The sequence below is a fragment of the Rana temporaria genome, chromosome 2, assembly GCF_905171775.1.
Source record: "Rana temporaria chromosome 2, aRanTem1.1, whole genome shotgun sequence".
Taxonomy (NCBI): domain Eukaryota; kingdom Metazoa; phylum Chordata; class Amphibia; order Anura; family Ranidae; genus Rana; species Rana temporaria.
The window spans coordinates 266,651,953-266,674,125 of NC_053490.1; the positions used below are offsets into that span (position 1 = coordinate 266,651,953).

The following is a 22,173-nucleotide window of genomic DNA, read 5'->3' on the forward strand; positions in this document are numbered from 1 at the left end:
TCTTCTTTTGTTTATAGCGCACAAAATAAAAACTGCAGAGGTGATCAAATACCACCAAAATAAAGCTCTTTTTGTGGGATAAACATGTCAATTTTGTTTGGGTACAACATTGCACGACTGCGCAATTGTCAGTTAGAGACACAGTGCTGTATCGCAAAAAAATGGCCCGGTCATTAAGCAGGAAAATCTCCCGTAGCTGAAAATTTTGCAGTCTTTTTCCACCTCCCAACCAGAATTTTTTTCTGGCTACTGATGTAATACTTGTATGACTCCCGCCTTTTGCCCAACAGCCATTGGACATATTCCACTTTCGTTCCATGAGTATCTTGCAGGGGAGGACCCTCACGTAGAAATGGTTAATTATAGACATCTGGGAGCATGAATACGAGGACACAGTATTGGGTCAGCTGTAGACCCTGAGAAAACTCAGTTTCCTCAAGTTAATAGTGATTCCTTCACTTTGGGATAAGGTTTAATACTGACACTGCTCTAACCCCATGACTTGACATTACAGGTGTGCTACATGCTAATTCACAGTCACAATGTCTGACCTATTCCAGAGGCTATTGCCATTTCTGAAGTCAGAGGCAGTCAACCTTAAAGCGTTACTAAACTCAAACTTTTTTTTATTATTAAAATAATAAACATGTTATACTTACCTGCTCTTTGCAGTGGTATTGCTCAGAGTGGCCCCGCTTCTCCTCTTCTGGGGTTCCCAGTGGCAAACTTGGCCCCTCCTCTTTTTCTGTGGGACTATCATAGCCAGCTGCTTGCTATGGGGAGAGGTAGTCCCCACGCTCCCGAGCTGTGTGTCTATGGAACCACACTCCATAGACTTACACAGCAGGACTTAGGCCTGCCCCCACTTCCTCTGACAGCAGCAAGAGCCAGTGGCCAAGCCTGCTGCTGCTCGAATTCAGTGTAAAGAGGAAGTAAGGGGAGAAAAGATGCAGCCCTGCATAGCAACCTCTTCTTCACACAGGGAAGTGGGGGGCACAGGGACACTTAAAATGTTTATTTTTTACCTTAATGTATTAAGGAATATAATGTTTTTAGGTTTAGTCACAATTTAAGCACTTTTCACCTCACCCAAATTACAATTCTACAAAAAGATCAGAATTGCCTGTCACTGTGGCAGAAACAAAAGGGATGGGACTTAATGGCTGTGGTGCCTCAAGATTTCTCTCCATCACTATTTACGAAAATTACTTCCTTACCTTCTGGACATATGTTGGCTATTATGGATTCTTTAATCAAGGTAGTGCATACTAGTCTTTAGATAGATATGTCTAGCGCTAGTCTCAATATGTTAAAAAATGCTCAAAGAAGAGGGCCTTCTGTAGAATGACCTTTCCTACTCTAGATCAGGGAAGTTGGGCCTTATTCAGGTTTTCCCCCACTACTGACAATTTCAAAGTGTTTTTGTCATGACATGATGCAGAACATGACAAAAAATGGTCTGTCCCCACTATGGATCTGGCCATTCTTACACTGAATGCAGTATCTACTATTTATTTTGAGGGTACCCCACCTTTACAGTTTCAGTGGATAGGCATTTGAAGTTTCTTCTAAAAACATCCTTTGCACTAGCAGGTCCTGCCATTCTGCCCTACAGTTAAATGCTGTCCCCGTTGCGGTTTCCCAAATGCTTGCTTGCTGAGCTGGAAAATCCACAATGAACTTTCTCCTGAAGTGGGTAGTCCAAATCTTTCTTCCAAGTTACAACTTTAACCTCCGGCCGTAATATTCTGCATAGATCCTATGGAGCACCTGGACTGGTACAGCAAAGCTGACTTTAGTGCCTGCCCTTAAAGTGGTTGTAAACCCACAAAAAAACTGCAAGACAAATGCATAATGAGCTGGTACTGTGACCGCGATATTGTGTCAATCTCGCTCCCTTTCTCGGCGAGATTGACCACCTACAAGCCCGGTCGTGGGAGCCAGCGCCTAGCCGGCTCGCCGCGATGGGGAAAAAGCCGTCATAGAAGCGACGGGGATCCGACTTGGATTCCCGCCAAGTCTAGTCGCAGCGGTTGGTATGAATCATGAGGGGGAACTCCATGCCAAATTTTAAATAAAAAAACGACATGGGTTCCCCCCAGGGGCATACCAGGTCCTTAGGTCTGGTATGGATTGCAAGGAGAACCCCCTACGCCGAAAAAACGGTGTGGGGGTCCCCCCACAATCCATACCAGACCCGTATCCAAGCACGCCGCCCGGCCGGTCAGGAAAGGAGTGGGGACGAGCGAGCGCCCCCCTTCCTGAGCCGTACCAGGCCGCATGCCCTCAACATGGGGGGGTTGGGTGCTCTGGGGCAGGGGGGCGCCATGCGGACTCCCACCCCAAAGTACCCTGTCCCCATGTTGATAAGGACAGGGCGTCTTCCCGACAACCCTGGCCGTTGGTTGTCGGGGTCTGCGGGCGGGGGGCTTATCGGAATCTGGGAGCCCATTTTAATAAGGGGGCCCCCAGATACCGCCCCCCCCACCTTAGGTGAATGATTATGGGCACCGGGTGGCATGCTTAAATACGGGTCTGGTATGCATTGTGGGGGGACCCCCATGCCGTTTTTTTCTGCGTAGGGGGTTCTCCTTGCAATCCATACCAGACCTAAGGGCCTGGTATGCCCCTGGGGGGGAACCCATGCCGTTTTTTATTTAAAATTTGGCGTGGTGTTCCCCCTCATGATTCATACCAAACGCCACGCCTAGAATTGGTGTCGAATCCCCATCGCTTCTATGACACGCTCGCTGGAATGTGCTGTTTCTATTCCAGCGAGTGCAAAATGTCGGCACCATGTCGCCGAGAATCAGCGCAATGCTGTCGTGCTGGAAACACATTCTCGGTGACATACTAACTCATTATGAAAACTCACCTTAGATCAAAGCCTCCCCAGCGGTCCTGGCACACTGCCCTAACCAGCGACATGTCTCCCAGAGTTTTTTCTGGGTATCGCGGGCTCTGGCGCTGTGATTGGCCAGAGCCGCAATGACTTCACGTCAGCTGAACGAGCGACCTGTTGCTTAATTATGCATGTGCGGATGACGTTGGCACATGCTGATACAGGGGACAGTTTAGTAGATATCCACAGTTGCTACAGGTAAGCCTTATTATACATACATATTTCATGTTAGAGTGTCTTGTTAAGGGACTCAATCCTTAAAAACCCTAAAAAAAAAATGTTTTTCATTTAGTTATAAGAAGTGTTTAAACACTTGCCAACCACGCTATAGCCAAATAAAGGCTTGAGGGCTACAGCAGGGTCGACTAGGTCTGGGGGGCTGTCATATAATGGCCTACCATGCTTGCGCTTCTCGTGCGCAAATCTGGAAGTGTCTTTGGTCGGTGGGACATCACGGATCAGGGTAAAGTGCCAATCACAGCGACCCTTTATTATGTGACCGCTCTGTCCAATAACAAACTGATCACTTTGTCAACAAACTGGTGTCATGCCCGGTTCAGCCCTCTCTCCTCACACTGATACAGTGTGTCAGGAGAGGAGGGAGACACTTAGCAGCAGTGTAAGTGGGCTGCATTCATTGTGCCCTACAATGCTCATCAGTGCCACTGCAGGGCCCATCAATGCCACTACAGTGCCCATCAGTGCCACTGCAGTGCTCATCGGTGCCACTACTGTGCTTATCGGTGCTATCAGTGCCACTACAGTTTCCATCATTTCCACTACAGTGCTCCTCAGTGCCACTACAGTACTCATCTGTGCCCTATGGTGCCACTTCAATACAGTACTCATCAGTTCCCACCATTGCCATTACAGTGTTCATCAGTGCCCTACAGTGCCGCTGCAGTGCTCATCAGTGCTCTATGGTGCCACTACAGTGCTCATCAGTGTCACTACAGTGCACATCAGTGCCCTACAGTGCACATCAGTGAGTGCTAATATGCACAACTACAGTGCCCTATTAGTGCTCACCAGTGCCCAGTAGTGCAATTCAGTCAGTGCTCATCAGTGGCACCCTATCAGTGGATCCTCATCAGTGCCCGTCAATGCAGTAAAAATGTGTAAAAAAAGTGTTTTAATTTTCTTTCCATATTTTCATAAAAAGTTGTGGGGAAAAAAATTACATGTTCAAAAAACTCATTATGCCTCATAGAATATACACTGGGGTGTTGCTTTTCAAAAACAAGGTACTTTTGTGGGCATTTCCATTTCCCTGGCGCTCCAGGGCCTTCAAATTGTGATAGGTAGTTAATCAATTAGATGTGTAATTTATGCTCCTAGAACACCTGAAGGTGCTACTTGAATGTTGGGACTCTGTATGTGGCAAGGCTGTGTAAAAGTCTCACATGTGGTATTGCCATATTCAGGAGGAGGAGCAGAATGTATTTTGGGGTGTAATGTTTGCTGTGTACATGCTATGTGTTAGAAATATATTTCAAATGGACAACCTTGTGTAAATAAAAAATGTGTTTTCATTTTCTTTCCACATTATCCAAAAACGTGTTGAAAAAAAATGACACGTTCAAAAGACTCATTATGCCCCAAAGAATATATGTTGATGTGTTTTCTTTCCAAAATGGGGTCATATTGTGGGTGTTTCCATTGTCCTGGTACTCCAGGGCCTTCAAAAGTGTAATTTATGTCTAGAACAATAATCCCTGCATGTTGAGCTTTTCAATGTGCCCAGGTTGTGAAAAAAAACCTCTTGCATGTGGTATCACCATACTTAGGAGGAGTAGTAGAATGTGTTTTGGGGTGTAGTTGCAAGTATGCATATGCTGTGCGCGAGAAATAACTTGTTAATATGCTAATTTTGTAAAAATAAAAATCGTCCAAAAAAAATGTAATCTTAAAAAAAAAGAATTGTGGGAGACAATTGCAACTTCAAAAAACTCACCATGCCTCTTACTAAATACCCTGAAATGTCTACTTTCCAAAAAGGGGTAAGTTCGGGGGTATTTTTACCCGCCTTGGCTTGTTGGTGTATCAAGAAATGAGACGTCAGTACATCAGGTGTGATTGATATCTATCAGTCATGAAGCAACCCCTCCACCTTGGCACAGTGACACAGCCATACTTAAAATAGGTTCATGTGTGAGGACTGCATATCCCACTCACTGTTTACACTTCCTATATACTGTATGGTGTACACATCCTACATTAATAAAACCTAAACTGTGTGCATGTTTTTGATTCAGAGTGGAATATTTGTGCTTATTAAAAATACAGAAAAATGAAAATCTTCAGATTAGGTTAGGGTAGGTTTGTTCATGGTGTATTTGGGACCTGGCTATGGAAATACAACAGAGGAGCAAAGCTTTGCTCATTAGAGTTGCATTAACATAAAACAAAGCTGTGATCAGGAAAGTAAAACAGGACTTTCAAGTGGTCTCGGATCTTTTGGAAGCTTTTTTTTTTGTGTGTGTGTGTTTTTCCTTTTCTTCTTTAAGCTGTATAGCGGCAATTTAGTCTTGGAGCCGAGCTGTAATCACTAACTGCATCTTGGATCTGCTTTTTCCCCCCTCTCAATCTCTTTTATGGCTCATTCTCTCTCCATGCAGAGACGATTTGCAACAGATTAAAATGGTATAAAAGGGGAGGCTTTCTCTTTGTGCATGTAAGTGGATGTTAAGTGCTAGGTTTCTTCTGAAAGAAAGAAGACAAAATCCTGTCATGACCCTTATTAACTTGTAATGACAATCTGTCATTCGGTGAAGTATTCTCCTCACTTTAGAATACTGCATTTGTACTCTTGTATAGTTTGTCCTTGTTTAGAAGGGGTTAATAAAAGTACTTTGGATCGTTAGTATTTTTTTTTTCTTTCAATCAACTATTATTTAATTAGTTAGCTGAGTGTACAATGTATATGCATGTTAATGCCAACACTAAAAACATGGGACAAACTATAATTTTACAGGCTTTTACATTCTAAAGGGGTGGTGGTGTTTTTGTTTGTTTTTCTTTTTTTTTTTTTGTAAAACTCCAGTCAAACAGCTAATGTAGATAACAATGAAATGCATATATGGAAACTGTACCTGCAAAAGACTCTGTACTTCTGTCCATCCACTTATAATTCAAAGAGCTCTGCCTCACAGAATTGCCCAGTCTGGGAGTCAAAGATACCAATGTTTCCTCTGCTGCAGTTAAGTAGCACTTACATCTCACTGTCACTGGTGCTGCTTCTCCCTTTTCCAACCATAGCTCTGCTGTACAGGGGAATCGAAGATGGTGATACTATGTTAAATTTAAATACTTGCACTGCTTATTTGCATATGTCATGCTATGGGCGATAGCCATTGAGCTGACTTGCTATTTCACTTCATTACTGTTGTGTCTTGAATACATGCCTCAAATATTGACATAATAGAAAAATAAAAAATCAACTTTAAAAATACACTTCATGATGTATTAATAAATACAGAACTATGTTCATTAATGTCATTTACACTCACGGGCCACTTTAATAGGTACATTTTGCTAGTACTGGGTTGGACTGCCTTAATTATTTGTGGCATAGATTCAACAAGGTGTTGGGAAGATTCTACAGAGATTTTGGACCATATTTTTCATGATAGCATCGCATAGTTGCTGCAGATTTGTCGGCTACACCTCAGTGATGCAAACCTCTTGTTCTACCACATCCCAAAGGTGCTCTATTGGATTGAGATCTGGTGACTGTGGAGGCCATTGGAGTACAGTGAACTCATTGTCATGTTCAAGAAACCAGTGGTGAGATGATTTGAGCTGTGTGACATGGTGCAGTATCCTGCTATCAGAAGATGGGTACACTGTAGTCCTAAAGGGATGGACAAGGTCAGCAACATTACTCAGGTAGGCCGTGTCATTTAAACAATGCTCAATTGGTACTAAGGGGTCCAAAGTGTTCCAAGAAAATACCTCCCACACCATAACACCACCACCAGCCTAAACCGTTGATACAAGGCAGGATGGATCCATGCTTTCATGTTGTTTACTCCAAATTCTAACCCTACTATCTGAATGTCACAGCTGAAACCGGGACTCATCAGACCTGGCATTTTTTTTTTCAATCTTCTGTTGTCCAATTTTGGTGGGCCTGTGTGAATTGTAGCCTCAGTGTTCTGTTATTATCTGATGGGAGTAGCAACCGGTGTGGTCTTCTGCTGCTGTAGCCTATCTGCATCAAGGTTTGATGTTTTTTGTGTTCAAGCATGGCATCTTGCATACCTTGGTTGTAATGAGTGGTTATTTGAGTTACTGTTGCCTTTCTAGCATCTCAAACCAGTCTGCACATTCTCCTCTGACATCAACAAAGCATTTTCGTCCACACAACTTCTGCTCACTGGATATTTTCTCTTTTTTAGACAATTCTCTCTAAACTCTGGAGATAGTTGTGTGTGAAAATCCTAGCAGATCAGCAGTTTTTGAAATACTCAGACCAGCCCGTCTGCCACCAACAACCATGCCACGTTCAAAGTCATTTAAATCCCCTCTCTTCTCCAGTCGGATGTTCGGTTTGATCTTCAGAAGGTCATCTTTACCACGTCTAGATGGCTAAATGCATGGAGTTGCTGCTATGTATTTGGTTGATTAGCAATTTGTGTTGTCAAACAATTGAACAGGTGTACCTAATAAAGTGGAATTCAGCTGTCAACACAGATCAATGTGGTTCTGAAGGTCAGTGGGCCAATTGCTACCAGTTTCCTCACATTTTATTATTTTATGGAATTCCATTTTATCTGAAACAAAATATTGTTCTGTTTTGTTCATAAACGCATAGCTAAATACATTTACGGCTATGTTCATACTTCATTCCTGTGTTCACACAGCAGTGTGGTGACATGCCGTGCCATCCAGTGTGCTGCAGTAAAAATGCAGACATGCTGCATTTTCTGCACTGCATCAAAAATCACACTAGCATTGCTGTGAGAACAGGGCACATATAAAACAATTGTTTTCTCTGTTCCCCAGCGGTCCAGTTCAGAAAAAAAATGCAGGCCACAACAGATAGTACAAATAAGCCCAAATGGAAGAGGTTCAGGATTTTGAGAGCAAGTTATCTAAAGGACAGCTTTGATTATATGTCAGCACGTGTTTCAATAGCTGGCAATTAAATAAATAGCTGATCTAATCAGTTTTACTTTATTAACTGTATTTGTCTTGTGGAGGATGAAGTTGCACTTTACAATATACCTAAGCAATAAGGGTGTAATAGGTTAAAAAAAAAAATAGTTTATTATGTGTATCATGTCCAGTAGTGTGTACAAAATATCCTTTGATACAGCCGTAAAACATCTGTTTTGTAAATTTGGCCACATCTGCCCAAACCCTTCACATTTATCCAAAACTGTTCTCGGAGAATGTATATTAAAGATCTGTGTGTGTGTCAGACACAGAGGCGTCAACACAATGAAGGTGGACAAACAAACTACCATGGTTTATCAATCATTTTTGAGTAAGGCAGGCCATTGATTATGGCATTTTCTTTCCTTGCACCATGGGTGCAAGGAGAGAAAACTTCTCAATTCCTCCATTAGCACAGTCAGTGTGTAGGGGAGCTTTCCCTGCCAGCAGAACACAATGATTAGTGGCACCAATCATTCAGGAAAAACCCGACAAGCTGGCTGTACACAAGTTAGTTGATAGATCAACTTGTGTATAACCAGGGTGCCCATACATGGATCAAAATTTGTCTGGTCCCTGGCCAAATTTAGATCCATGTATGGCCGGCTAAAGGCACGTTATCCAAAGTAATATTGCCTTTGGTGTGTGTGTGATACATTTTTTTTTTTTAATGGTAGCATTTTTGCTTGCAGATGATACATTTTTTTTTCTTTTGGCTGTATGTGGTTTTCATATATATCCATGTTTACTGCACACATCATTAGTAAAATCCACCACTTTGCACCATTTTGTGCAACTGTCAAATAGAAAAGAAAAGAAAAACAGCTTACAGATATATTACAAAGTATAAAATATATTTAATAACACATTGTGGTACTTCATTGTAGCCCATTGTAGCATATCATTGTATATTCATTCCTACATTTTATTTAGATCTCATTCATCATGACATTGGGTGTCGATTGTCATAAGTCAGGGCCATCTGGAGCTGTCATTTCAAGAAAGGACTGCCTTGTCATTTTAGTGCAGCCATTTTGCCAGGGCACAGAACAGACGTTTGTCAAACGTTTGATGCAATGGAGTAGCCATTTGTATTCTGCGTTCCCAAAGGGTTTTTAGCTATAAATAGTAATATTTTATTCACAGATGTCTAGAAGCCTTTGTAACTTGACATTAATGATAGAAGGGTTTACATAGAGTGGACTGTGTACTTTTTCTTATAGCTGAACTAAAAAATGTGTGTGTGTGTGGGGGGGGGGGGGGATAACTAAGAACTGTTAGTACAATTTTTGCAGTCAATAGTATTGTTCAGATCAATCAATATAGTTTTAGCTGACAGGCAGATTAGACTTGGAAAGTACAGAGTGTTATGGATAGTGTACATTTTTTTCCTAAGGTCTTAAAGTTAGACTATCCTTAAAGCCTAACTCCAGCTCAAAGTTTTTGTTAACTTTTGGGGGAAAGGATTAGAACCTCTGTCAGGTCAGGTCTGCTTTGTTTTCTGTAGATAGAGGAGATTTATACTCCATGCACGCAAAACATTGCTTTCACTTGAGTTTTGTGTTCTGCATGTAGAAGCAGCTCAATGTTATCCTATGTGTTCATGCACATTAGAATATTTACAGACATATTTTAAACTCAATGTTTAGAGGCAGGGAAAAAAAAAACCTTCTGGTTCGCGTTTCTGATTGGAGCTCACTGGCTGAATAAAAACATAAAACTCTCCTAAACCTGTCTAAACGTTGTGCAAATATGCTCTATATGAGAGTTTTTTACTGTTAAGAGAACAGACTTTTTTTAAGCCCAGTGTGCATAAAACCTCACATTTACTGTCACAAGGGTATGGAGTGATGGGATATATTTTTAATGGTAACATGGACAACAATAAAGCAGAAAGAAGGGAGAAAAAAGAGGAACACAAGGATTTTTGTGCTCCCTCTTCTTCCTTTTCGCATTTGCATTATGGTTTAGACCTTGTTATTCCAGGATGCAGGTTCCTTTCATTAATTGAGCATATAATAAGAGCAAATACCAATTTTATATATTATTTCTTGTTCTGGTGTCACCCTAATTAAAGACAAATGAAACCTACCAGAATTTCTGACTTCTGCCAACTATTTTAAAAATTTAAAATAATGTTTTGGCTGGACTGATCAACTACTGTTTTTTGTTTTGCCACTCTGATTGGATTAGAGTGCATGCTGTATGGTACCATAATTGCCTTTGGGCCGATGCTCCTTTGCATGGGAACAGCTTATGACTTTTGATACAGTGGCTGTAAAAGTCTACACACCCCTGTTAAAATGTCAGGTTTCTGTGATGTAAAAAAAAAAAAAGAGACATAGATAAATAATTTCAGAACTGATGTGGTTGCATAAGTGTGTACACCCTCTTCTAACTGAGGATGTAGCTGTATTTAGAATTATACAATCACAATCAAACTGATGTTAAATAGGAGTCAGTACACAACTGCCATCATTTACAGTGCCTCAGATTAAATCCAAATAAAAGTTCAGCTGTCCTAGCAGGTCTTTCCTAACATTTTCTTAGTCACATCCTACAGCAAAAGCCATGGTCCACAGAGAGCTTCCGAAGGATCAGATGGATCTCATTGTTAAAATGTATCAGTCACGAGAAGGGTACAACATAATTTCCAAGGCTTTAGATATACCATGGAACACAGTGAAGACAGTCATCATCAAGTGGAGAAAAACATGGCACTACAGTGACATTACCAAGAACTTGATGTTCCTCCAACATTTATGAAAAGACGAGGATTTAAAAAAACTGGCCAGGGATGCTGCCAAGAGTCCTACAGCAACATTAAAGGAGCTGCAGAAATATCTGGTAAGTACTGGCTGTGTGGTACATGTGACAACAATCTCCCGTATTCTTCATATGTCTGGGCTGTGGGGTAAAGTGGCTAGATGGAAGCCTTTTTTTACGAAGAAAAACATCCAAGCCCAGCTAAGTTTTGCAAAAGCACATCTGAAGTCTCCCAAAAACATGTGTGAAAATGTGTTAGGGTCTCATGAAACCAAGGTTGAACTTTTTTGCCATAATTCCAAAAGATATGTTTGGCGCAAAAACAACACTGCACATCACCAAAAGAACACCATACCTACCGTGAAGCATGATGGTGGCAGGATCATGCTTTGGGGCTGTTTTTCTTCAGCTGGAACAGGGGCCTTAGTCAAGGTAGAGGGAATTCTGAACAGTTCCAAATACCAGTCAATATTGGAACAAAACCTTCAGGTTTCTGCTAGAAAGCTGAACATGAAGAAGAACTTCATCTTTCAGCATGACATCAACCCAAAGCATGCATCCAAATCAACAAAGGAATGGCTTCACCAGAAGAAGATTCAACTTTTGGAATGGCGCAGCCAGAGTCCAGACCTGAATCTGATTGAAAATATGTGGGGTGATCTGAAGAGGGCTGTGCATATGAGATACCCTTGCAATCTGAAAGATTTGGAGTGTTTTTGCAGAGAAGAGTTGCCAAATCAAGGGGTGCCATGCTGATAGACCCATACCCAAAAAGACAGAGTGCTGTGATAAAATCAAAAGGAGCATCAACAAAGTATTAGTTTAAGGGTGTGCACACTTATGCAATCACATTAGTTTATTTTTTATTTTTATTTCAGTTTGTTGTTCAACTGAGTTGTACAGTTTATAGGTCACATTACAGGTGGGAAAAGTTATGAAATTATTTATTTTTGTCTCATTTTTTTTTACATCACAGAGACCTGACATTTTAACAGGGGTGGGTAGACTTTTTATATCCGCTGTATATGATGGAGTTTATAGGACAGTTCTCATATCTGTGTGCTTTAGTGCCATTGTCTATAATGGCTAAGGTCATGTCACTAATTGTGGGTGCAGTTTCACATGCACTGATCTGCACCAACAATGAACAATTGTAATCTTGACTAAAAGAGTGCCAGTTATAGCAAGGGGTTTGGCTGTTTCCAGCAACACTTGTGACAGCCAGACCACAAATATGTGCCATATTTGCTTATATCATTGCAAGCTGGTATGATAACAAAAGACATTTTATTACACATTGGAAAATCTTTTTATCTACATTCAATATTATCTGTTGAAAAAATAAATTGGGATTTTACCTCATATGCATTACTAGCTTTTTTTAACCATATTGGGCAAATTATTACAGTGGCTGCCAGTGATGCTTGACTTGTTTAACCACTTAAGCCCCGCCGCACGACTATACATGTCCTCTATTTGAAGAGGGATATCTCGGTAACGGTGGTGCTGTAAGCGATAATGGTGGTCTCCGTGGAGAGGGGCCCGCCTCTTACCGGAGACATCAGTAACGGCGGAGGCGATTGGGACCTTCTTCCTCTGCGGCATGGATATGAGTGAGGGCAAGTTGCCCCCCACCCGCCTCCATACCATAGCAGGGCGGAAGTGACGTCAAAATATCACTTCCGCCCACACGTCTTGAAGGCACTTTTTTTTTATTGCATTTTAGTGTAAATATGAGATCTGAGGTATTTTTGACCCCAGATCTCATATTTAAGAGGACCTGTCATGCTTTCTTCTATTACAAGGGATGTTTACATTCCTTGTAATAGGAATACAAGTGACCCATTTTTTATTTTATTTTTTAAAAATAGTGTAAAAATAAACAAGTACAATAAATAAGAAAATAAAAAAAAATATTAAAGTGCCCCGTCCCGATGAGCTCGCACGCAGAAGCAAACACATACGTGAGGAGCGCCCACATATGAAAACAGTGTTCAAACCACACATGTGAGGTATCGCCACAATCTTTAGAGCGAGAGCAATAATTCTAGCCCTAGACCTCCTCTCTAACTCAAAAGATGCAACCTGTAGAATTTTTAAATGTCGCCTATGGGGATTTTTTAAGGGTAAAAGTTTGTCGCTATTCCACGAGCGGGCGCAATTTTGAAGCGCAACATGTTGGGTATCAATTTGCTCGGCGTAGCATTATATTTCACAATGTTAAAAACTTTACTGTTGTCTTATTTTTTTATTAAAAAAAGTGAATTTTTTCCCCAAAAAAGTGTGATTGTAAGACCACTGCGCAAATTCGGTGTGACAAAAAGTATTGCAATGACCGCCATTTTATTCTCTTGGGTGTTTGAAAAAAAACAATATATAATGTTTGGGGGTTCTAAGTAATTTTCTAGCAAACAAAACTTGTTTTTAATGTGTAAACACGGAGTCTGAAAAACAGGCTCGGGGCTTACAGTACATGTTGCCGAGAATGTGTTTCTAGCACGACAGCATCGCGCTAATTCTCGGCGACATGGTGCCGACATCTCGCACTCGCTGGAATAGACAAAGGACATTCCAGCGAGCGCGTCATAGAAGCGACGGGGATCCGACTTGGATTCCCGCCAATTCTAGCTGCGGCATTTGGTATGCATTCCTGAGAGGGAGAACTCCACGCCAATTTTTAAATACAAAACCGACATGGGTTCCCCCCCAGGAGCATACCAGGCCCTTAGGTCTGGTATGGGTTGTAAGGAGACCCCCCCTACGCCGAAAAACCGACGTAGGGGGTCCCCCTACCATTCATACCAGACCCATATCCAAAGCACGCTACCCGGCCAGGAAAGCGAGCAAGCGCTCCCCCCCCCTCCTGAGCCGTACCAGCGTGCTTTGGATACGGTTCTGGTATGGATTGTAGGGGGACCCCCTACGTCGGTTTTTCGGCGTAGGGGGGTCTCCTTACAACCCATACCAGACCTAAGGGCCTGGTATGCTCCGCGGGGGGAACCCATGTCGGTTTTTTATTTAAAATATGGCGTGGAGTTCTCCCTCTCAGGAATGCATACCAAATGCCGCAGCTAGAATTGGCGGGAATCCAAGTCGGATCTCCCGTCGCTTCTATGACGGCTTTGTCTCCATCACGGCAAGCCAGCTCGGCGCTGGCTCCCGCGATGGGGCTCGTAGGTGGTCAATCTCGCCGAGAAAGGGAGCGAGATTGACACAATATCGTGATCACCTACTGTAAGTGGTTAAGGGTATTGTATGTCCTAAATTAAGTTGGATATCTACACAAGTATTAACACCCTTAGGCAGCCCATAGACAGTTCACATTTGCACAATTCCCCCATCAACACAGACAGTGTTGACAGGGGAATCCCTCCTGCCGAGCAATTTTCTTCTCTTGGCAGAAGGCGCCACCGCTGGGAGAAGACAGTGATTATCGCAAGCGGCTATAGCAGCCGCTTGCATTAATCAGATGCGAATCCGGCAGGCTGGTTGTACCCAAGTTGTTTGTTCAATCAACTTGGTACATTCAGTCTGCCCCATTAATGGTTTGAATCTTGGCTGGTTCCTGCTAGTCATACACTTTGCAAACTCAATGTCATGTTCTTTTATAACTCAACGCACTGTTTTTCCCCTTTTTTTTTAAGTTTATTGAATTGTCTCAAATTTCATTCATTTATATGCATTGCAGCCGAGCTGTGGTGCATTAAAATGCAGGATGTGACAGAGAGTTGCAGTAAAACTGAAATGTTTCAGTTTTCTACACAGCATTTTTCTGCAGCTGCCCACTGTGTTCTAGTGTGTACAGAGCACACATTCATAAATTTGTTTTCTGTGTTCCTGTGTGAAGATCAGTGTTTTTCTAGCGTTGAAAAATGCTCATCTCTACACAAGTGTAAACAAACCCTTAAATAATACAGGTAATCAATTCATGAAAGTCTTTGTTGAAGCATGTCTTGTTTGGCTTCATCTACTCATAGCCTACTTTGGCCGCCAGCTGTGGAAAACCGCTGCAAAATCACGGCAAAATTGTTCTCTGATTTTGCCACGTGATTCTTCTGCATTCAGAAGAGGATGGTTGAAGCTCCCCTAACCACAGGAGCTCCTAAACTTTGCTAAAAGCCTATGGGGTTTATTTACTAAAGGCAAATCCACTTTGCACTACAAGTGCACTACAAGTGCATTCCAAGTGAACTTGGAAGTGCAGTCGCTTTAGATCTGAGGGGAAGATCTGAAATGAGGGGAAGCTCTGCTGATTTTATCATCCAATCATGCACAAGCAAACATTGTGTTTATTTTCCTTGCATGTGCTCTTCAGATCTACAGCAACTGCACTTCCAAGTGCACTTGTAGTGCAAAGTGAATTTGCCTTTGGTAAATCAACCCCTATGTGGACATAGGCTTGTATGTAGTTGAGTTTAGGAGCTTTGGTAAAAAAAAAAAAAAATCAAAAAGCTCCTAAAATCAAGTTTAGGAGCTGTAGTGTACATGAAGCCTTATTGTGCTCCCGCTTTAAGACCCTGTCACACATGATTGAGAACCCAACCCTGCAGAATGCCTTGCAGCCATTGCTGGACTTTTTTTGAAATAATATACAGTATTTTAGTCAATGGAATGTCATTTCATTTAGGTTTTACATCTACTTTTTTTACATTTTGCTTTTATTTAGGCAGAATTTGTATATTAGTTTATGCTTGCACATAGGAGTTTTCTTTGTAATAGCTCTTCTGCAAGCAACCTTTATTTTTTTTTTAAATAGATTGTACCACATCACATTGAAGACAGCTTTCTTGAAATACTAAAAGTGATTATGTTGCTCACATTATATGTTCAATATCCGCTACAAAATAATTTGACCACCTACTTGGCATTAATCATGTTGTCGTGCATGTAAAAATGAAATGAATAAATAAAAGCCACATGCACTGTTTTACAATATATATATACAATACAGTTATTTGCAGGCATGACTGGGATATCTGCTTGTTGATATGGCACATCTGTTGGTTGTTAGCAGCCACTGGTATAATTCTGCTAGGTGTTATTACCAGCAGTGTTCCCCAAAACACTGGATTGGGAGCCACAAGGAGCCACTTTGATGTAGCAACCAGTAAACTCTTGGCAGATGCGTAATTCCAATCTGCTGCAATACATACTTCATATATCCATGAAGCCAAGCATACCATGGACTAATTAATAGTATTCATAAAACTATATTACACTGTAATAAATGTTTTTGAATGGTATTTTTTCTCATATTTTGTCTTGGTCACCATAGGTTGCTAGCAACAGTCCGTATTCTGTTTTGAACTAACAACAAATGGCATCTTTTGCTTTAAAGGCTAAAAATAAGCTTAACAATGTGCTTGAAACATAATGAATTTAATGGGGTTTGTGCTTTTATTTTGTAAGGCATTAGCAAAAATAATTTTCTGAGCATAAACGCATGATTTAATCAATGAATGTTAATAACAAGTTTTTATCTAATTTGTTTTGCCTTTTCCCCTCCTATGTGAAGACCTTACCTGTTTGGAGCAGGATGTTTTTCCATCAAAGCTCCTTGGTAAGTTCTGAATCCCCAGCATGCTTAAAATTCATGTTTTCTTAACCAGCTGTAACTCATCTCTTGTGTTCTACTTGGTCGACGTTTTGATAAAGGCACCTTATTGTCATGTGAAACCCAGTGCTTGATTTACTTAAGTCAGATTTATTTAGCAACCAAAAGATAAACATATGGTATATTGTATTATTTTCACAGAATAATAATATCAATAAACAAAACAAATAATGATGTAGTGATAAAATATGAATTTTGATGATGACTGTGATGACAAATATTATTTTATGAATTGGTGCTTTATTTTAGTCAGGCCTGTTCCATATAGAATGCAAGGCTGTTGAAATAAAGAGGCAAGAGATTCCTCTTAGGCCCAATAAACAGGCAGCCATCATTGTATCATAGTACTGTATTCTAAGGCAACAAAAGGGGGGTTTCACCATGTCAGAACTGTGTGTTGTCCCCACACCCCTATTGTATAGGAAAAAGAGAGCCCCCCCCCCCCCTATTTGGGACTTTATAGGCAACAACCACACATGAATAGATTAGCAAAAATATGTATTGTTGGTACATAAAATCATTCAATCATTTAAGCATGAAATTATCATCAAGAAGACATATCAAAAGCAAAAACAGGAGAAAGAGACAAAAAACATGACATATTACATAGTTAGCATGACGTATTATAAAAAATATTCTCCGGTATTATAGTAATATCTCCAGGACCCAACACGTTTCTGGTTCAAGCACCTTGTCTGGGGTTTTGACAAGAGTATGTGCAGTCATAAATTTGTCTTACATGCACAATGTTCTACTGTGCAACTTGAAAAAAATAAGCACTACCAGCGGTGGCATCGACAGATGTCCACCAAAAACATCCAATATAAGAGGTTTTTCAAATATGAAAAGCTATTTTTTATTTATTTTTTCTCGTTTGTTTGCCGGGTGATCCCAAGGAATCGTATGCAACAAAGAAGTTGTAGTCTACAATGTCTTCAGATTGACAAGTGGAACTACCTGAAGCCTCAGTATGGCTTCTTGTACATAAGTAGTATGCTCAAAATCGCTTGGCAATAGCTCTCCCGTTCTGCAGTGCTCTTGTCATGCTAACTATGTAATATGTCATGTTTTTTGTCTCTGTTTCCTGTTTTTTCTTTTGATATGTCTTTTTAATGGTCATTTTATGCTTTAAATGATCGAATGATTTTATGTACTAACAATAAATATGTTTGCTAATCTATTCATGTGTGGTTGTTGTCTATAAAGTCCCAAATATGGGGGGTGGGGCTCTTTTTTCCCCCTGTATTTTAAGGCAGGCCATAAATTATTCATCTAATTTTTGTTCAGCCAGTGAGTTGCGTGAAAAATGTACAAATTTCCCCTATTGATGTGAATGGAGGAATCTCTTTTGCTGTAGTATTGTGTTCTGACAGTGGGGAGCCTTCTCCACTGTCAGAATACTGGCTATATTATTGCCAATTATAGCCAGTGGCACTCATCATTTGGGAAAAGCCTGACAGGCTGATTGTACACAAATTGATCAATAGATCAATGTGTGTACAACTAGCTACCCCATACATGGATCAACATGTGTCCAGTATAAAAATAAATTAAACCTGTTTGAAATCACTTGTAATTTTTGTAACAATTTGAAAAGCATTTCCTTGTTCTGCCTTGTGACATGACACTGATCTACTGCTCCCTGTCATTGGGAGCAGTGATCAGTGTCGTGTCTCTGGTATCCCAGCCCCCACACAGTTAGAATAACTCCCTAGGACACACTTAACCCTTTCCTCGCCCATAGTGGTTAACCCTTCCCCTGCCAGTGTCATTTACACATTAATCAGTGCATTTTTATAGCACTGGTCGGTGTATAAATGATAATGGTCCCAAAATAGCGTCAAAAGTGCTCGATCTGTCCGCAGTCACGATAAAAAATCACAGATCGCTGCCATTACTAATAAAAAAAATAATAATAAAAATGCCATAGAACAATCCCCAATTTTGTAGATGCTATAACTTTTGCGCAAACCAATCAATATACGTTTTTGTGATTTTTTTTTTATTTTTTTTTTACCAAAAATATTTAGAAGAATACATATTAGCCTAAACGAAGGAAAACATTTTTTTTTTTATCTTTTTTGGTGATATTTATTATAGCAAAATGTAAAAAATATAATTTTTTTCAAAATTGTTGCACTTTTTTGTTTATAGCGCAAAAAATTAAAACCGCAGAGGTGATCAAATACCTCCAAAAGAAAGCTCTTTATTGGTGGGAAAAAAGGACATACATTTTGTTTGGGAGCCGCGTCGCACGACCGCAGAATTGTCATTTAAAGTGATGCAGTACCGAATCACAAAAAGTGCTCTGGTCAGGAAGGGTGTAAATTCTTCCGGGGCTGAAGTGGTTAATAAAGTTCAAATAACTATTATTAAATGTTAATAATGTTATTCATTAGTAAATATAATTAGTAATAATATGAAAAATACCTTAATAGTTCAGCTGACACATATTTAGTATGTAATTCACGTTTTAACTTTTGAGTTAATGAAACAGAAATTTATATCATTAAAATAATATCTATAGTATTTTTTTTTTATACTTTATGAAAATTATATAAACTGTATTCAACTTTGATAGGTTATTTCAGGGTTAATTTGTTTTAAAATTTAGCTTTTCTAGTGAATTCCTGGTTAACAATAAATTCCTTTAAGTTGGATGGACTTACTTACTATAAAACAACTGATATAAGACAAAAAAAAAAGATCCTATTCCCCCATCCACACATTTGATGTGGATGAGGGAGTTCTCCCCGCTGTGGTATTGTGTTCTGGCAGTGGGTGGAGCCTTACCCGCTGTCAGAATACAATGATCGGCGTTGCCGTCTTTAGCTGGCAACACTGATCATTTGGGAAAAATCGGACATGCTGGTTGTACACAAGTCAATCAATAGATCGAACAGACATTAATCTAAATGTATATGGCCCCTGCTTAACCGGCTGAATTTCCATATATGTATGACCAGCTGTACTGTTTTTTAGATCAAGCAGGTTACCTTGTTATGAATCTTTAATAAAGCCAGTTGGAATCTATTCTGTGGTTGTGATGTGAGGTGCAGGGAAAGGGGGATATACATATTTTTTTTTTTATCTCACTAATGTAGAACAGACTCTATTATTGCTTTGGTTATACCGTGAGATTGATAGTTACCAAATAATATAATGTATAAGGTTACATTTCTACTGGACTGTGGTATGAACCACACATTATATAGCCCAATAACCATAACAAATTGACTGGTAAGGCACAGTGATAAGTAATAATAAGCATTCCTGTTAGAGAGGATCTGACTTGGTGTCACTAAAACAGGAATACTTTGTGGATGGTAATTTTACTAAGGGTAAATGCTCTTGAGTAGCCTTAAAACTCATGGGATGCATCTATTTTCATTGTTTTTATATAAGGTAATGAAACGGGCATAAAAAAAATCAAAAATACATTTGATCAAACATATAAGGAATTATGTATGCACTCACAGTTTGCATTCTTCACAAGCTTTATTGTCAAGGGTGATTGTTTTTCACCCATTCCTCAGCATATCTTGATTTCGAGGCAGCCATTGTATTAAGGAAGGTGAAGGATATCATCAGACAGTGCTTCCTATTTCTAAATCATCAGTGTAACCCAGTGATCAGAGGAAGGAGTGGGTGCAATTTGCCTAATATGATGTTATGGGCTCTGCAGGTACCTGCAAAGGGAGGAAGTGATCCATTTTTTTTTAATGGCTGTTTAATTATATTGAACTATAGTACTCAATATCTTTGAGACAGTAGATATGCTGTCGTAAGTCCGAATCTGCGCCGTTGTATTTTTAAGCGTATTCTCAAACTGAGATACGCTTAAATGTTGCTAAGATACGACCAGTGTAAGTCTCCTACGCCGTCGTATCTTAGCTGCATATTTACGCTGGCCGCTAGGGGCGTGTACGTGGATTTACGCCTAGAATATGCAAATGAGCAAGATACGCCTATTCACGAACGTACTTGCGCCTGATACGCTGTTTACGTAAGGCGTTTTTCCGGCGTAAATATAAAACACCAAAAAGATGGCACAGCCCATGCAAGGTATAGACGACGGAACATTGTCGTATTTTATGTCGCTTGCGTAAGCGTACGTGAATGGCGCTGGGTGTAGGTTACGTTCATGTCAAAAGCAAGGAGTATTTGCGACGTGATTCTGAGCATGCGCGCGCATGTGTCGTACCAACGGCCCTTATTTACATGGGGTCGCGGGTAATTTACATAGAGCACACCCCCTACCTGCCTAATTTGAATTAGGTGGGGTTACGCCGGGCCATTTGCGATACGCCAACGTAACTTAGAAGGGAAGTGCTTTGTGAATACAGTACTTGCCTCACTATGTTACGTCGGCGTAGTGCAAATTGGATGCGCTACGCCGAACTAAAGATGCGCCCGTCTTACTGAATCTGGCTATATCAATATTAGTAATAACCATATGGTTTATACAAATTCTAAATGATAGTATAGGTCTCGGACGCAGACAGACCAACCTCCAACTATCATGACTTGGCCAGCTCTTTTGAGACCATCACACTCTGCATAGCCTGGTCAAAGAGAATGATGGTTGTCTCAGGTGCTTTTGCCATGTTTCTCTATGACCAGGCTCAGAGTAGCAGGACACGTGGGCAGCTAAGATAACAAACTTTTCCTGGTCCTGGGTAGACTCTGGCCTGCATCTGAGGTATGTACTACTATTGTAAAAAGTAATGATGATTCAGGAGCAGCTGAAATTTAATGGTTTAGGTTAAAAGCAAAGGTACACTTCAATGTAATAAAATTACATATTTTCAATGCATTTAAAGCAGTTGTTGGTAAGGGTAGGCTCAGGCCCCATACACACGAGAGAACTTATCCGCGGATACGGTCCAGCGGACCGTTTCCACGGATAAATCCTCTCAAAGATTTCCGCAGATTTCTATGCGATGGAGTGTACACACCATCGCATTGAAATCCGCGCGGAAATCCTCTGGCGATGCGTGCGGGGAATCCCTTTGGACGGATGGATCCGGTGAGTCTGTACAGACGAGCGGATCCATCCGTTGGGATGGATTCCAGCAGATGGATTTGTTGTGCATGTCAGCAAATATCCGATCTGCTGGAATCCATCCCAGAGGAGATTTCTCCGCGGAAACAGATCCGCTGGCGTGTACACACCATAGGATCTATCCGCAGAAACCCATTTGCTGGGATTTATCTGCGGATGGATTCTATCGTGTGTATGGGGCCTAAGAGATTGCAGGGAAATAGCCATTAAATGGACAGCCTACAAAACAGTATTTGTAAAATATAAATGGAAATATCTTCCAGGAAATTAGGGATGAACTTCGAGTTCGAGTCGAACATTGCCTGTTCGCCTATTCGGCGAACAGCGAACAATTTGAGGTGTTCGCAGCAAATTCGAAAAGCCGCGGAACACCCTGTTAAAGTCTATGGGAGAAATCTAAAGTGCTAATTGAAAAGGCTAATATGCAAGTTATTGTCCTAAAAAGTGTTTGGGGACATGGGTCCTGCCCCAGGGGACATGCATCAATGCAAAACAACGTTTTAAAAACTGCAGTTTTTTCGGGAGCAGTGAATTTAATAATGCTTAAAGTGAAACAATAAAAGTGAAATATTCCTTTAAATTTCATACCTGGGGGGGTATAAAGTATGCATGTGAAATAGTGCATGTTTCCCGTGCTTAGAACTGTCTCTGCACAAAGTGTAATTT

General features: G+C 40.6%; 1 protein-coding gene across 5 annotated transcripts in view; it reads left to right on the forward strand.

Annotated features, from left to right (window-relative positions):
- Positions 1–22,173, forward strand: part of BCAS3 (BCAS3 microtubule associated cell migration factor) — a 1,469,256-nt gene that overhangs the window by 660,793 nt on the left and 786,290 nt on the right. For 3 of the 5 annotated variants that reach the window (XM_040336914.1, XM_040336917.1, XM_040336916.1), the window contains exon 17: positions 16,344–16,388. The exons of the other annotated variants lie outside the window; for them this stretch is intronic. In XM_040336914.1, coding sequence (XP_040192848.1) covers positions 16,344–16,388 — 45 coding nt within the window. The remainder of the gene's footprint in view (positions 1–16,343; positions 16,389–22,173) is intronic. 5 annotated transcript variants of the gene reach the window in all.